This window comes from Mus caroli, chromosome 10 (genome assembly GCF_900094665.2).
Source record: "Mus caroli chromosome 10, CAROLI_EIJ_v1.1, whole genome shotgun sequence".
NCBI classification, from domain to species: domain Eukaryota; kingdom Metazoa; phylum Chordata; class Mammalia; order Rodentia; family Muridae; genus Mus; species Mus caroli.
In genome coordinates, this window is record NC_034579.1 from 58,009,558 (window position 1) to 58,027,791 (window position 18,234).

Below are 18,234 nucleotides of genomic sequence, written 5' to 3' on the forward strand. Positions count from 1 at the left end.
GCCATCAATGGAAAGAGAGGCCCATTGGACTTGCAAACTTTATATGCCCCAATATAGGGGAATGCCAGGGCCAAAAGAATGGGAATGGGTGGGTAGGCAAGTGGGGGGCGCTATGGGGGATTTTGGGATAGTATTGGAAATGTAATTGAGGAAAATATGTAATAAAAATATTAAAAAAAAATCACAAGGCTCACCATTATCTCCACAGAAATAATCTTACCAGTAGAGATGTAGTGGTACCTTCTTAGATAAAGCTCTAACTCTGTTGAAATATTTGGATGAATGCAATCAACTTTTGTGATTGTTTTCTTACTCTTTTTTTGATTGGCAATGCCTTTCTTTGGACAAATCAATTCTTTTAGTCCTTGGATAGGTAAGGGTCAGCTATTGACTGGACCCTGGGGTCCTATCTGCTTCTTTAAGGTGACAGGCATTTGATCTTTGATAGAGTTGGTGGCCTTGATGTTGTAGGAGGCAAAACTGAAATTCTTTGCTCCTTTGTGCATCTCCTCCCATCTGTTGTGCACTCTGTGGCTGCCCACAGCCTTTAATTTCTAGAGGACATTCTTTCTTCTCAAGGTTTCAGTACCTTTCGCAAGATGCTCTAGTAGTAGAAAATGTGTCTCTCAATATTCAAACCACTGTTACTTCTCTCACATGAACATGAGACATTATAAAACACTCAGATTTAGCTTTTCACCCATTGAGTTCCTACCGAATCAGAACTTACTAGCCCATCTCGACAGAACCATTAAGGGGAGGCTGACTGGACCTCAACATACTAGATCCACCAATTGTAATATTCAAATTCATCCCATAAGGCATCAGAAAATATGAATCTGAGTGCTGCCCTTCAATCTTTGTTAGAGAGGACTACTGGGAGGCAAAACATGTATGTGCCTGAAGTGTCATTATGGAGAGAGAGAGGAGCTGCTGGGCCCATCTCATATTCCTTACAGCTGAGTGGTTTTTGTCCCTCTCCTTTTTCTCTCACACATATACAGTCCACACTAAGATTAGTTTCAAACTGAAGTTATGATTCAATGACAAGAATCTAAGTGTGCAGCCATGACAGTGAGGTTTAGGTACGCAGAGCAAGTGTAGCTTCTGGAAGTTAAAAGGAATAGTCACTGAGGAAACAAAGAAAGAAAGTAAGTTTTGATACAAACTATTAAAAAGCAGATTCTCACTATGTTCAGACCAGCCTCAAACTCACTACATAGCTGAGGTGGCCCGTGAACTCCTGAGGCTCCTGTTTCTACCTCCCAAGTGCTGGGATTCTCTGTGTGGGAGCCACTGTGCCCAGCTCAGACGGAATTTTATGTGAAAATGCTAAACACTAGTCTAAATTTGAAAGGTTCTAAGTGCCATGTTGAAATCAACTGGAAAACAACAACAACAACAACAACAACAACAACAACAACCCACAGGAGACTCTCCAGCGAGCTGGGATTATACTCAAGTCTTCCAGGGTCAGTAATAACACGAGTTTTCAGGGTCCCAGAAAGGAGTTGTGTGTGTCCTTCACCTTTCTCTATGCTCACACGTGATTGTAGGTTATATTTCTATTGTGCTTTTCTTTGTGGCACTAGAGGCTTTTGAGGATATTTAAGTGTGCACTTGCCTTACCCAATGCTCACAGTCTATGGTGGTGACCCCAAAGAAGGAACCAGGGGCTCCGATCCCCTTCACTCCCTGTCTCACAATGAAACCATTTCATTTTTTTTTTTTGACCAATTTTTTTTGACCTGTCCTTTTTTTCTTATGCTTGGCATTTACTCAGTTCAGTAAATACCAGTTTCAGCCTTCCTGAGAGAGAGAGAGAGAGAGAGAGAGAGAGAGAGAGGCATTTGAAAGTGAAGGTCACTGTTGATATCTCACTGGATGGGAAGAGTTGAACCTCTGAAGTAATGAAGTAATGATCACAAGAGTTTCATGACGGGTTGTCATGGGAGATCCCATTGCAGTACCACTGTTAAGAAAGTGTTCCAGAAGTTTCATGGGAATAGCTTTGGTTCTGATATAATAAATCTGCACATAAGAAGAGCTAAGGTATTAGCGCGATGCGGAGAATACCTTTGACTTTTAAGAACTCTGATACTCTCCTCTGGGGAGCTAACATCTCATCTGTCCTCCTTGTAGAGTTTCTAAAATGTTTGAGCTTGTATGATGAATTCGATACAGGAAAAGATTACGTGAATTCCTAAGGACTAGAAAGTTAGTGACCTGGCTAGGTGAGCTGAGAGTTGAATTTTGCAACAGTCTTTCACTATTATGCTGTGAGTGGAGGACAAAATAATAATTTGTTTTCAGATTACAGTGGAAGAACTACTTAGAATTGGCTTAATTAATTTCAACTGCTCGATTTTTTTTTTTTTAAGTTTAGCAAATGGTGATCTTTGCAGGATATCCTAGGGTCTCTCTGCTTTCCTATCCTGTGTCCATGTGCTCATTCATCATTGTTCTTTAAAGAAAGATTTATTGGTATTTAAAAAAAATATTTCTATGCATTTGTAAGGGTATGCTTGCATTCCTGAACTTGCCCATGGAGGCTAGAGGAGGGCTGTGGATTCCTTGGGACTGGAGTTAGTGTTGTGAGCCACCTCGTATGGGTGCTGGGAACCTTCCCCGAGTCCTGCAAGGGCCGTGCACGTTTAAACGTTGTGTCATCTCTCCAGGTTTTCTTCCTGGGTTTGTTGCAGTGTTCTTCCCTGGAGACTTCTGCCAGCATCCTTTAATTAACCTTCAATAATCTCAGGTTCCCCTATCCCTGACCACGGGAGGAAGCTAGTGACAATGTAGATCGTCCCTTTCTGCTGCTTCCTTCTAGGAGTTCTTTCCTCTGGTAGAGAAATTAGGACAGTGATAGTTTCTAGCACATACACATCCCCAGTCAGTCTCCCTTCTCTCACTTCCTGTGCTGACCAGTCTTTAATGTCTTGCTTTTGAGTACTAAACATATGTGCCCATTTTTTAACCAACCAAAAATAACCATGGCAAGGGGCCTTACCTAAAACCTTAATATGAATGTAATTATTGGCTTAATAATTTAGATTATATTAACACTAGAAGATCTTTTCTTTTTATTCCAAAACAATTTTTTTATTAGATATTTTCTTCATTTACATTTCAAATGCTATCCTGAAAGTCCCCTATATACCCTCCCCCCGCCCTGCTCCCCAACCCACCCACTCCTGCTTCTTGGCCCTGGCATTCCCCTGTACTAGGGCATATAATCTTCGAAAGACCAAGGGCCTCTCCTCCCAATGATGGCCAGCTAGGCCATCTTCTGCTACACATGCAGCTAGAGACGTGAGCTCTAGGGGTGCTGGTTAGTTCATATTGTTGTTCCTCCTATAGGATTGCAGACCTCATCAGCTCCTTGGGTACTTTCTCGAGCTCCTCCATTGGGGGCCCTGTGTTCCATCCAACAGATGACTGTGAGCATCCACTTCTGTATTTGCCAGGCACTGGCATAGCCTCACAAGAGAGAGCTATATCAGGGTCCTGTCAGCAAAATCTTGCTGGCATATGCAATAGTGTCTGGGTTTGGTGGTTGTTTATGGGTGGGGCAGTCTCTGGATGGTCATTCCTTCCATCTCAGCTCTGAACTTTGTCTCTGTAACTCTTTCGATGGGTATTTTGTTCCCCATTCTAAGATGGAACTAAGTATCCACATTTGGTCTTCCTTCTTCTTGAGTTTCATGTGTTTTGCAACGTGTATCTTGGGTATTCTGAGTTTCTGGGCTAAGTTTCTGTATCTTGGGTATGCTTGAGTTTCATGATACCCACTTATCAGTGAGTGCATATCATGTGTGTTCTTTTGTGATTGGGTTACCTCACTCAGGACGATATCCTCTAGATCCATCCATTTGCCTAAGAATCTCATAAACTCATTGTTTTTAATAGCTTAGTAGTTCTTCATTGTGTAAATGTACCACATTTTCTGTATCCATTCTTCTGTTGAGGGACATCTGGGTTCTTTCCAGCTTCTGGCTATTATAAATAAGGCTGCTATGAACATAGTAGAGCAGGTGTCCTTATTACAAGTTGGAACATCTTCTGGGTATATGCCCAGGAGAGGTATTGCTGGATCTTCTGGTAGTAGTATGTCCAATTTTCCGAGGAACTGCCAGACTGATTTCCAGAGAAGTTCTTCTCATGTGCTATTTGTACTTCTTCTTTTGAAGAATTCTTATTTATGGCCTTTGCCCATTTAAAAGGTGGACAAGGGCTGGAGAGTTAGTTCAGCAATTAAGAACATTTGTGGCTCTTGTAGAGCACATGAGTTCAATTCCCAGTATCTATATACTGGCTCACAACTGTCTGTAAGTCTAGTTCCAGGGCAAATGATGACCTTTCATGTCTTCATGGGCACCACACACATATATGATGCACATATATGCATTCAGGCAAAACATTTATCAGAGAAAAATAATAAAATAGATAAGTGTGAAGTTGTTTTATCCTTTTATTATTAAGTTATAAGGTTTAAACTAGACTGTAGATTTTTCATTTAATTCAATTATAATATTTATTGAATAACATCTGCATTGTAAACACCGATTTCTGGTCCTGCCTCCATAACAGGAAGCTGCTTATCATAGGCTTGCAAATCCCCAGGAGTTTTCTACAGACTGAAAAATTGGGTCATTGGACTTATTTCCTATCTAAGTATCACCTGAGAGAATGGACTTGGAAGCCTTGTTAGCAACCTTGATATGTGTGTCAGATTCTTGGCAAACTTGCCTTTGTTTACAACTACACACTGTCAGAACTGCAGGATGGAAAATGAAAGGTTGACACATTTGATTATTGGGTCCATCAGTCGGATACCACACTTAGAAGGTATGTGGAGCGGTGAGAGCACAGTCTTTGGAGGTCAATCGTTTTGAGCTGGAATCATATTATGTCGGCTCACTGTTTGACCACAAGCAAAAATCCTCACTGCTTACCATTGCAGAATCAGTGTTGCTTCAGCAGCCAGCAGGTGTCTGGGGAGGGGTGTCAAAGAGTCTACTGAGGTCTTCTTAATTGTTACCTTTTCTTCTTAGAATTTGTTTTTTATCCCTTCAGTCTCTTAGCAAATAGTAACACATTACTACCACTTCACCCTTCCTATAGAAGGGCTACATGACTTCTTAGATACATGAGTTGAAAGTATCTTCCCTCATTCTACAGGTTGTCTATTCATTTTATCTCTTAAATTAAAGATCTATTTATTTTTATTTTATGTATGTGTTTACCTGATTCTTATATGTGTACCATGTGTGTGCCTAGTTCCCCTGGAGGTTAGTAGAGGGTGTCAGATCCTCTGAGGGAGGGATGGGACACAGTTGTGTGTCATCATGTGGATTCTGTAGACCTGAGTCCTTTGCAAGGGCTAGTACACCCTTAATTATTGAGCCATCTCTCCAGTCCTTCTTCTACTTTCTTAACATCCTCTTTTAAAGTCCAGAAATTTATGAGTGATGAGATAGTTCAGTGGTTAATTGCACATACTTGTAGAAAAACTTTAACATGGCTGCTCTGGCAAGGTATCACACCCAAAGACCTTCTAGGTCTATATGATCTGGCTGGAATACAGACACGCTCTTGGCTCACATCTTTAATCCCTAACCAGGAGGGTTAGTTTATAGAAGGAAGCAGCCATTTTTGAAAGTGACATCCAGCTGAGGGCAGACAAAGTGACAGATCAGAGAAAGATTTGACAGAATGAGTCAGAGATAGGATATGACGAACTCTCAGTAGAACAGTCAGGAAAGAGGCTACTTAAGAGCAGCGCAGAGTGAGGCAGGGAAGACAGTTCAGTGAGTATGGTTCAGTTGAGTTCAGGCAATGCAGTGGAGTTCAGCTGAGTTTGTGCAGTTTGGCGCAGTTACATTCAGTTTGTGCAGTCAGCACAGTCAGTGAAGTTCAGTTTGAGGAATTCAGAGGGGAAGCAATTCAGTGAGAATCAGAGAGGAGCCAGCTTGGAGAGGAGTTTTGAGTCAGAACAGCTGAAGTTGACCCAGATATCCAGAGTTGAGAAAGAACTAGAAAGGGTGAGTTCATTCAGCAGTAAGCGTCTGGGATGACAATGACATCTGGTGAATAAAAGTTACTTTTACATGTACTAAGTCTGCAGAGGAACCAAGCTTCCCACCCCCCCTCTCCCCAGCATCCCCTTGGGGAGTTTACAACCACCCATAAACTGGCTCCAGCAGTTATAACACCTGTGGCCTCTTCAGGCCGCTATACTAACATAGATACTCATATGCACATACATGATTAAAAATACATCTTAAAAGTAAAGTTCAGAGCCAGGTGGTGGTGGTGGTGGTACACACCTATTATCCCAGCACTTGGGAGGCAGAGATAGGTGGACCTCTGAGTTTGAGACCAGCCTGGTATATAGAGCGAGTTCCAGGATAGCCAGGGCTTCACAGAGAAACCCTGTCTTGAAAAACTAAAAGAAGAAAAAAAATGCTAACTCTTAATTCTGCCTTCAGCCCATTTTTAACTATAGCCTAATATCTAGGGATATCTCTCTACAGTATAGTATGTATAAATCAGTCAGTCAATCAATCTAGATGTTTGTCTAGTTAGATTTATAGATATTGAATTTAACAGATTTCTGTTGCTTCTACATCTTCCTAACAATACTTTTGAATTGTACAGAAAGCTTGACGAGTTTAGTTTGTGTCCTTGGTTTTCATTTTTATAACTGCTGAAGCCTCTGTAAGCCTTATCCTTTTATATGTTGTATACAACTATAGAATTCATTGATCAAGTGAAATGTTAGGAATCTGTAAATGAGAACAAAATGTGGGTTACTTTTTTTCATAAAATAATTTCTATTAGGTGTTGCTATGAAATATAGTAGTCAGCCTATAACTGTGAATGCCTTGTGTCATCAGTATCTCCATGACATTCATAAAAGTGTGCAAGTCCTGTGACTCCCAGCTAAAGTAAAATACTGTTGTGCCACCTAACTTGAGCACAGCAAACTTGTTTAGATTTTAATGGAATTGATGTACAACGAGAGCTCATAAATAAACAAATATTTGTGCTTGGAAAATAAAGCTCAGAAATTTTCTTAGGGTTTTATTGCTGTGAAGAAACACCATGACCACAGCAGCTCTTATAAAGGCAAACATTTAATTGGGGATGGCTGCAGTTCAGAGGTTCAGTCCATTATCATCATGGCAGAAAGCTTGACAGCATCCAGGCAGGCATGGTGCTGGAGGAGCCGAGAGTTCCACACCTTGATCTGAAGTTAGCCAGGAGGAGACTGCGTGCCACATTGGGCATAGCTTGAGCATAGGAGACTTCAAAGACCACCCCCACAGTGATACACTCCTAGCAGTGCCACTCCCTTTGGGCCAAGCATTCAAACACACAAATCTCTGGGGCCCATTACTATTTAAACCACAGACATGTTAGGTTTTGATAGCCTAATTTTCACATTACTGCATATGCTTTGGTGCCACATGTAAGAGACATTATCACCAAACCTGAGATCACGACATTTTGCTCTGTTAAGTTTTACAGTTTAAGCTCTCTCATGCAGCTCTGCGACATACTCTGAGTTGGCTTTGTGTGCGGGAACAGAGAGCCATGTTCTTTTTTTTTTTTTTTCATATAACTATCTAATTGTCCCTGAGCCATTTATTAAAAACTATTACTAAATAAAACAAAAACAAAAGTAAAAATAAAAATGAACACTCTCTCCCTGACTTTTCTTAGAACCTTTGTTGAAAACCTGTTGATCATAAGTGTTAAGGATTGCTTTTTGGGAATGTCAATTTGTGTGTGTGTGTGTGTGTGTGTTTTATAGTTTTCTAATAAGTTTTGAAATAATAATGCTATTTCTTTTTCACCCAACATAGTTTTGGCTATTATTACTCTTTTGAAATTTCTACATGAATTTTAAGATTAGCTTATTAATTTCTGAGAAAATAAACAACCACATATTTTGTTAGGGACAAACTGCTGCTATTTTATAACTCCACTTACCACAAGAGAAGTAAGACATAGAGAAGGTTAAGTGAACCCCCCAAGGTATGAGAACAGTTACACGGAGCCAGTCTGTCCTCAGAGTCTGCGCTGTTCATTGATGTGACTCCTAGTCCTCAANTGGCCCTTGTGTATAGAAAGCAACTGGCAAACACGAATCACACATTACAGAAAGCCCGTCCCTATAAGACAAGACTCCCTGATAAGCAGCGCAAGACCCATTAGGTTTCCCNTTTATAGTTTGTACAATGACATGAAATCTCTGCTCATACATGAATAAGTTAAATGTACATGTGCATGAATATATCCCCAAAGTATACATATNTAAAACATGCAGATACATTTATTAATAAATGAACATACACATGAAATAGAAATTCAGGGATAAATTTCTATACAGGTAAACAAGGACTGAATAGTTGGTGACTTTAGGAATTAGTATGGAGAATCGAACATTTTTACTTTATGTTCCTTACCATGCTGAATTATTATTATTTAAGGAGATTTGTTGTATTAATTAACATATTTATTTAGTGTNCGCACATGCCAGACANGTGTGTGGAGGTCAGATGTGTGGAGGCATGTGTGGGGATTCAGTTTTCTCCATTATGTGGACCTTGGGGCTTGAACTCAGGTCCACAGCTTTGGAGGCAAACACCTTTACCCACTGAGCCATCTCACCAGCCCTGCTGGGTTATTAGAGAAATAGACCNGCGTTACCTCAATGATGGAATAAGTCTATACTATGAAACTTGAACAGCAGATGTAGCTATTCTGTATGAGTTTGGTTGCTGGAGCTGGGGATGGAGAAGGCCACCTTTCCCTTGTTCCTTTAGACCCTTCTATATTGGTCACTTTAAAAGCAAATTAGCACACACTACTATTATAGCAAAATAGACTTTAAGTGAAAAGACCTACAAATAATGGAGATATTTCTCTGACAATCATTTTGTAAACCGTTATTTTTGTCACTAGACTTTAGAATGTACATGAGTCNATACATGGTGTAGAGTAAGTCTGGCCACGTGAAGCTTTTATCNGAGTGAGGTTATCACAGTCCGGACTATCATATTCTGTGTAGCCCTGGGATGACCTCATACCTTGGATCTCTATTCCCTGGAGTGGCGTGCCCTACCATGCCTNGCTTGAGGGTGCTGAGGATTGAACTCAGGGCTTCTCAGATGTCAGGCAAACCTTCTGCCCACTGAATTACCTCCTCAGTCTGCTAACATGACTTTAAATCAGCGGTTCTCAGACTGTGGGCCCGCGACCCNTCTGGGGCAGCGAACGACCCTTTCACAGGGGCCACATGTCAGATACTCTTCCTATCAGATCAAGGATAACTCTCCCGAACTAGAAAGCAACTCAGCAAAGACTGTCTTTACTTCCATCAACATGAACTTTCATGACTGCCTGAAATCTTAGTCGTGAACCATTTCCCAGCAGTGGAGATCGGAGCAGCTGCAGCAGTAGATAGCAATTTTGACTCGATGCTGCTCGTCAGCTGAGAATAATTTTCCTCCACGGGAAGGTGACACCATGCTTCTTTGAACGCNAGAATGCTCACCAAAACCAAACGCTGATCTGAAGCTGCGTGGTTCATTAAGATGTGCTGCTCTAAGTATCGTGTGGCGGTTTAATATTAGTTACTCGGGGAATATCCTTGGGGTCAGGTTAGCTGATTAATGCTGAAGTAGATGCAGCTGAAATAGAAAAGATGATTTATCAGGAGTTGTGTTTTTTTTTTTTTTTCAGGCAAAGCTCTGAAGGTATCAGCTGAGAGATTTACAGACGACCCCTGTTACCTCCCGAAAAGGGAGGCCGTGGTTCAAGCCGCCCGCGCCCTGTTGGCAGCAGTTACAAAACTCCTTGTTCTTGCCGACATGATTGATGTCATGTGCNTCTTGCAGCATGTGTCATCTGTAAGTAGACAATTTGCTTTGCTGTTGTTTTCAGTTTTAATTCCAATCTTGAAGCAAGCATCAATCCTGGTGCCTCTCGCCTCATCTTTATCAGAAGCCTTTAGCAGATAAGAGTTATGAAGACTGGTGCATACCCCCAAGAATGAAGCCAGAACTTGCTAGTCTTAAAGCCACTGTGAAAGGACATCAGGCGGCTTACGGGAGGGACGGGAGGAGGAATTGGCAGGGAGGGAATTTTAGACCTTTGAACATGCAATTCGCATGCCCCTCACCAAAGTATTTATTTTTTTATTTTATTTTCTCTTTTGTATGTGAGTGTGGAGGATAGTGTCAGGTGTCTCCTTTGATTACCCTCTGCTTTATTTACCAAAGCTGGGTCTCTACCTAGAGCAGTGGTTCTCATCCTTCCTAATGCTCCAGCCCTTTAGTGCAGCTCCTCATGATGTGGTGGTGACTCCCAACCATAAAATTATTCTCACTGCTACTGCATAACTGCAATCCTGCTGCTGTTATGAACTGTATTATAAATAGTCTTTGGAGGAAGAGGGTTGCCATAGAACTCACAACCCACAGGTTGAGAACTCCGGATCTGGAGCCAGGATTGGTGATCTGGCTAGGCCGGCAAGCCAGCTTCCCTGGGGACCACTGTCTCCAACTCACAGGCAAGCCCCCAAGCCCATCTGGATTTTTGTGTGCCACCGAGGTGTGAACTCCGGTCCTCACAGTTACGGAGCAAACGCTTTACCCACTAAGCCACTTCCCCAGAGTCCCACATGGGTCCAAACAAGCAACAGCACAGAGCTGTGTAGACAATATTATTCATGTGCAAGCGTAAACGACGTGAGAAAGAGAAGCCTTCACTGGAAGCTTAGCACGGTTGGAGATTTACCCTCCTTGGTAAGCAGGCACTACTATTTTCTCTTTTGTGGTGCTAAGTTGTCTGACCCATGGCTGTGCACCTGGAGGGCAAATGCTCTTTGTTAGAACCATATCCTCGCTATGACAGCTTTTTTTAAAAAATAATTTTTTTAATAAAAATAATATTTTTATACAATATATTTTAATTATGCTTTCCCCTCCCTCATCTCCTCCCAGACCCTCCTCATCTCTGTCCCCATCCAACTCCATGTCTTCATAAAAAAAACAAAAAACAAATCCAAACCAAGGAAACCCAAGAATTAAAAAACAGAACAAAACAACAGAAAGTAACAAAAAGCACAAGAAACACATACACATATATACACACACATATGCACACATATACACACATATACACACATACACATATACGCACATATGCACATATACACACATATACACATACACACATACATGTACACATATACACACACATACACACATATACATACACTCATACACACATATATACACATACACAATCATATACATACACACACAAACATAAACATACACACATACACATACATACATATATATACAACATACCCATACATACATACATACATATACACACAGATACACATATACATACATACAGAAACACACACACACACACACACACACACAAGACATAAACCCACAAAACTAGAAACTGTAATACACAAGCAAGACTGGTGAGGTAAAATGCCTTAACAAAGCAATAGGAGATAAAAAGTCTGACAGTAAAAACATTGAGTTCATTTTGTGTTGGCCATCTACTGCTGGGCATGGGGTCTGCCATTAAGAGAACTTTGTATACCCAGGCAAGACTGTTGGGGGGAAAACCAGTTTTTCCTTTGTATGTAGTTGTTAACTGAGACAGCTTCTTGCTTAGGGATGGGACCTCATGACCACTTCCCATTCTCAGCGCTGGGATCCCATTCAGCTTGTACCTGTGCAGTCCCCATGCATGCTGCCCCAGTGTCTGTGAGTTCAGGTGCAATCCTGTTGTGTCTGGAAGCCACTGTCCCCTTGGTGCCCTCCATTTCCTCTGATTCACAATCTTTCTGCCTCCTCTTCTACAGAGTTCCTCAAGCCAGGATGCGAGGAATTTGGTGAAGACATCCATTTAGGGCTGTGTATCCCAAGGTCTCTCACTCTCTGAATAGTGTCTCACTGTGGTCTCTGTGTTTGTTCTCAGGGAAGCTTCCCTGATGATGGCCGAGCAAGACACTGATCTATGAGTAAAGCAAAATGTCACCAGTAGGCATCTAATTGTGACATTCCTTTAGCAGAACAATAATATTTGGTTTCCTCCCAGGTCCATGGCCTATGTAGTCTCAGGCTCTGGGTCACCTGAACAGTGTCAGGTGTCTCACGTCCCTGGGGTGGGTCTTAAATCAGTAAGAAAGTGGTTGGTTACTCCTATAGCATTTATGCCACTGTTGCTCAAGTACATCTTGTGGGCAGGGTGTCGTTGTGGATGTCAGGGTTTATAGCTGGGTTGGTGTTTACCTTTCTCCTCTGGTAATGTGCAGAGTACCTCCCAGTACCATGAACACTAGTCAGTAGGGTGAAGACCAGTTAGGCACTAGCTCAACCTCTGTGTTCAATATGTGTAGTGTGTGTGTATGTGCACATACGTGTGTTCCCTTCAGCAGTAGGACTTACTATTTGTGGAGAGCAACCAATAGTCTTAGAAATAGTGTTCATTGTTTTGGGGATTCCCCTGAAGCCCTTTTAGCTAAAAACTCATATATATATATATATATATATATATATATATATATATAACCCATTCCTAACACCAGAGATTTCAGTTGGTGGCAAAAGATGTCTAGTTGGGGCTTTTCTCCTCAACTATTTGGTAACTTAATCAAGGATAAGTTAGTCTGTGATGCACGCAGTACTCTATTATGAAAACGTATAAATGGAATTAATACAAGTAAGTATATGTTTATCTCAGAGAAAATCCAAGTAGAGAACCTGTTTGCTTTACCTTCGAGGCAAATCAATTTGGCATAATGCAGTAGAAAGGAAAGCCTTTCTTCTTTTCATTATTTTGTTTAACATTGTAATAAATAGTTTAGAGGCAAAGGTTATAAAGTACTTCTTGGAATCTCTCCTGACTTCTCTGCTTTCCATAGACCTTTCACTTCTGTCTGTAGGTACATCTGCATTTCCACACAAAGGCTCCTGGTGCTAATTGGTCGACTAGGTCTTTCTTTAAATCTTACTCGTTATTTCCTATTGTCTCTCCAGTGATCCTCCCCTTTCACCTTCCCACTCCGCTTCTCTTAGTGTGTATGCTGTGGTGTGTAGTGCATGCACCTGCAGGTGTGGCTGCATGCACCAGTGCACACACACAGGGAAGTCATAGGAGGGTGTCAGATGTCTTCATCTCTTGATTCAAAAGCAGCCAGGAGGAGACTGGCTTCCAAGCAGGCAGCCAGGAGTGGGGTTCTCATCCACACTGGGTGGAACTTTAGCATAGGACCTCAAAGCCCACTCCTGACCCCTTTCTCCAACATGGCTACACCTCCTAATAGTGGCACTTCCCATGGGCCAAGCATATTCAAACCACCACAGTTTACACCCCAGTGTAAAGAACATGGCCTCCTTCTCGACCATTTTAATCGAGTGGTCCTAAGAGTTATACAGAGTGCTAGGCATACTGTCTTAGTTAGGGTCTTACTGCTGTGAACAGACACCATGACCAAGGCAAGTCTTATAATGTAGATCAAAGAAAAGAAGACCACTGCACTTTGTACTAATGAGCACAGTTAAAAGTTATCAAGTTCTGTGATGTACCAAACATGATATTGTATTACCTAACTCAATGCTTATTGAGGCACCATGGTAATGATACTTAGTGAACTGAAGTGTCTTGTTCAAGGCAACAGGAAGGAAAAAAAAACACCCTTGGGAGCCCAGCACTCCAAGAGTTAAAACAACGTTAGTTATACTTAGCGCTTGGAAGTGTCTATACAACATAATGGGCCTACAGTGGGAAAGCATTTTAAACCCCAACTGTAATCTCTCAGATCTATTAGAACCCTGTTAGAGCCCAAGCGACAGTGATACTTCAGCCGTGGAGGAGGATATGGGTCTTCCCCAATGAGAAAGGAAGGCTATGGTGTGTTCACCGTGATACCTTTTCTATGATCTCAGCCTTAGGGTTTGTATATAAGTTGTTACAAGTTCAGTTTTCAAGGTTTCAGGTAGCATTTACATATGTATTCCTTGAGATGATAGAGATTAGGTTTAACATCATGTCTTTTCATTATGACACTACATTTTCAAAATTAGTATATATATTCATGGTATAAAATAGTGTTTCTGATATTCATCTATCTATCATCTGTCTGTCTGTCTGTCTGACTGTCTTGTCTATAGCTTAGCATGTGTGGTGGTTAGTGTTAACTGTCACCCTGATCAAATCTAGGATCACCTGGGAGACTGGTCTTTGGGCAGACCTGTAGGGGATATTCTTGGCTACGTTAATTGAGGTGGGGAGACCTGCCCACTGTAGGTGACATCATTCCCTGGACTGTGTATGTGGAGGAACTGAGCAGCGTTTGTGGTTTCCTAGGCTGAGTCATAACTTGGCTATTGTGAGTAGTATTGCTATGGACACAGATGTGTGGGTGGGCCAGTTGCATGCTGATTTATGCTCCTGTGGGTACACACCCAGGGTTGGTATAGCTAGATTGAATGATACTTCTATTTTTAGTGTCCTTCGAGGACACTCTGTACTGATGTCCACAGTGGCTGGACTAATTTATACCACCACTAACAGTGTATAAGACTGCATGACTCTTCATCTTACAGTGCCTTCAATTTCTTTCTGCAGTCTCTTAAGGTTTTCATTATAGATGTCTTGCACCTCCTGGGCTAGGGTTATTCATATATATATGTATGAATATACATATATCATATGAATATATATTATATATGTAACTGAAATGTTTTGCATTCTGATTTCTTTCTCATCAAGGTATTTTAATTTGATATTCAGAAAGGGTAATATTTTATATAATATTATATATAGTAGCTGGTTTTCTTGACACAAGCTAGTGCTATCATAGGAGAAGGAGCTTCAGTTGACGAAATGCCTCCATGAGATCCAGCTGTAAGGCATTTTCTCAACTAGTGGCCAGTGTGGAAGAGCTTGTCACCATAAAGATAGCCTATGAGATGCTATTGTGCAGTAGAAGACCCCAGAATTTTGGAGATGCTAGTTCCATGGAATAGCTACCAAGACCAGCAGCAGCAGTGGAGTGGAGCCAGCCAGAGCTGAGAAGACAAGTTGCATGGGCTACAGAGAGCAGAGTTGGAGAAGTGTCCCAAGCTCTATGGAGGAGCCCAGAAGATCATGGGTGGATCCCAGACTTTGGACGATTGGAGTTTGCTTTGCTTTGCTTTGATAGTGACTGTGCCCTGATTTTTCTCCTTTAAAGTAAGAGAGTATTTGGTTCACAATTGAGAGACTTTAGATTTTAAAAGACTTTGGATTTTAAAAGAAATTGGCTATTTTAAAGGGACTGAAATTTTAATGTGTTTGAGTTTGTAAAGGCTGTAGTACTTTTAAGCCATTTATGGTTTTTTTTAAGAAAAGACTTTTTTATGGATTCTTTGTGAGTTTCATACTGTGCACTGTCCTACTCATCTCCCTGTCCCCTCATATCCACCTTCCACCCCTGCAACTGCCCCACAAAATAAACACATAAGCAAAAAACAATAACAGAAAATAACAACAAAAAACCAAAACAAAGCATAGAAAACAACCAGCTGTAGAAGCTGTGGTGTGTCACAGTGTGTCCACAGCATTTTCCTCTGTTCGCACATCTTCACGTGTGAATGTTCATCGCAATGAGTCATAGGTCTGGTTTGAGGTCTGCGGCTTCTGTGACACCATCAATATTGAATTTTCACCAGGACTCTTCCCAAGTTATTCTGATGTTGTCCCGTGTCATGGAGATCCTGCAGCTTTGGACTAACAGGACCACCCCTTTCATGTACCCCAATAGTTTACAGATGATGTAGATTTTGGCGTGGGCCAACCCAAAGCCATGGATCTGCCTGGGTGGTAGCTGAGCCAGTCAGCCCAATGGCTCTCCCTTATCTGCATCACCAGGGGAAGCTCTCTAGCTAGACCACCCAGAGCCACCATAAGCAGGAGGTAGGGTCAGCTCTCTGGCTCTCATGCCCTTGGATCCAGCTCCACTGTGCCCCCTCCACCAGAGCCAGTTCTACTGTGCTGCCCAGGTGAAGTTCAGGGACCGTTCTCCCGCCAGTGAGGGACAGGGTCAGCTCTCTGGCTCTCATGACTTCAGGGACAACTCTTTCAACTATCACAGGTGGCAAGGGACATGGAAGAGAGGGCATCACCCCCATGCCCAAGGCCACCTCATGGCAGATGGGGACGAGGGGAAGGGCCATCTCTCCTGTGCTCACACCCATGGAGCTGGCTCACTTGTGCCCCCCACCCCCCAACTAGGGTCAGCTCCACTGCACTCTCCAGGCGAGGTGCAGAGCCCGCTCTCCCAAATGCTGCTGCCTATGGCAAAGGGCAGAGCCTGTTCTCCTGCCCCCAGGTTCAACTGCTGGAGGCTGAGAGAGGGGGAGATTGTGTGTGTGTGTGTGTGTGTGTGTGTGTGTGTGTGTGTGTGAGGAATATCACCTCCATTCCAGAGGTGAGTGGTGGGTTCAGCTCTTCCATACTCACACCCCCAGGGCTGACTCACCTGCTCCCCTCTCCTCCCATCCCTCTATCCTTCCTCACCAGGGCCAGCTTCACTATGCTGCCCAGTGAGGTGCAGGACCCGCTCTTCTGAGCGCTGCTGCTGGTGAGATGTGGGGCCGGCTCTCCTGTATGTCTCAGTCAGCGAAGGTTAGGGCCAGTTTTGCACAATCCTTGGGCATGCATATGGTCCCAGGTGGCTGCCCAGGCCAGGGACATTCTCATGGTCTCTAGTGGTAAAACGAGCTATGAACATTGGAACCGTCACAACCCCTGCTGCTGTGTAGCCATGGACCCAGACATGGGGTATGTGGCTGCGTGAACTGGGACTTCACCATGGCCTTAGGTGGTAGGGCTGGCTACCCACACTCCTCTCCTCCCTCGAGTCTCCAGTTCCCCCTCCCTTCCTAGTGCTAAAACAGACTTGCACACTGCAATGGCTCCCTCTGCTGGTGGGCCATGGGGCTGTCAGGCCTCCGGGTGACCTCCTTTCCCTGTTCTGAGTGGCATGGTGGCAAGCAGGTTTCTAAGTGTCTACTGTACCCCTGTGTGGCTTGGCAGCAGACGGGTCTATGGATATCTTTCTCATTCTGCACTCATGTTGTGGCAGGGGGCCTCTCTGTGTCTATGGCCCTGTCTGGGACAGTAGGCAGGTCTCTGGTTGTCTCCTGCCTTCTAACCTTCACTGCCATCAGCGCAACCCTGGGATACTAAGATGACCTCCCCTGTCACCCAGCACAGCAGCCAGAGGTCCCAGCCCAAGGCAAGTCAGGTCATTTATGCTTTTAGTGTTAAATCTTGGGGGTGAATAAGAAAAGAAGGGTTGCAGCTTAATAGTGATGTTTGTGCGTCAAGAGAACAAGGGGTTTCAGTTGTACCGGCTGGTTTAGTGTCAACTTGACACAAGTTAGAGTCATCAGTAAGGAAAGAGCCTCAGGTGAGGAAATGCCTCCATGAGATCCAGCTGTAAGGGATTCTCTCGATTAGCGATCAATGGGGGAGGGCCCCAGCCCATTGTGGGTGGGGTCATCCCTGGGCTGGTGGTCCTGGGTTCTATAAGAAAACAGGCTAAGCAGACCATGGGGAGCAAGCCAGTAAGTAGCACTTTTTCATGGCCTCTGCATCATGACCTGCCTCCAGGTCCTGCCCTGTTTGAGTTCCTGTCCTGACTTCCTCTATGAAGAACAGCAATGTGGAAGTGTAAGCTGAATAAACCCGTTCTTCCTCAGCTTTTTCTTTTGGTTAAGGTGTGCTTTGTCACAGAAATAGAAACCCTAACACACTTGCCCTCCTTCATTCGCCTTAAATGTCTCTCCTTTTGAAAAGATATTTTTCTTTGAATTGTGTGTGTGTGTGTGTGTATGTATGTATGTGTATGCGAGGGGATATGTACCATGTGTGTGCAGTGTCCACAGCAGCCAGAAGAGGGCACTAGATCCCCCTGGAACTACAGTTAAAGGATGATGTGAGCTCTCTGGCCTGAGTTCTTGGCCATCTCTTCAGCCCCTGAAATTCCTCTTCAAAGTTTTCTCCTCACTACGGTCTGTGTCTTTCCCAAGAAGAGTGTTACAGTTGTGGCGCACGCCTTTAATCCCAGCACTCGGGAGGCAGAGGCAGGCGGATTTCTGAGTTCGAGGCCAGCCTGGTCTACAGAATGAGTTCCAGGACAGC

At 43.0% G+C, this 18,234-nt stretch overlaps 1 protein-coding gene across 5 annotated transcripts in view; it reads left to right on the top strand.

The window, feature by feature from the left end:
• The window catches only part of Ctnna3 (catenin alpha 3), a 1,468,839-nt gene that overhangs the window by 109,842 nt on the left and 1,340,763 nt on the right, over window positions 1-18,234 (top strand). For all 5 annotated transcript variants that reach the window (XM_021173456.2, XM_029482772.1, XM_029482775.1 and 2 more), the window contains exon 4: window positions 9,754-9,920. In XM_021173456.2, coding sequence (XP_021029115.1) covers window positions 9,754-9,920 — 167 coding nt within the window. The remainder of the gene's footprint in view (window positions 1-9,753; window positions 9,921-18,234) is intronic.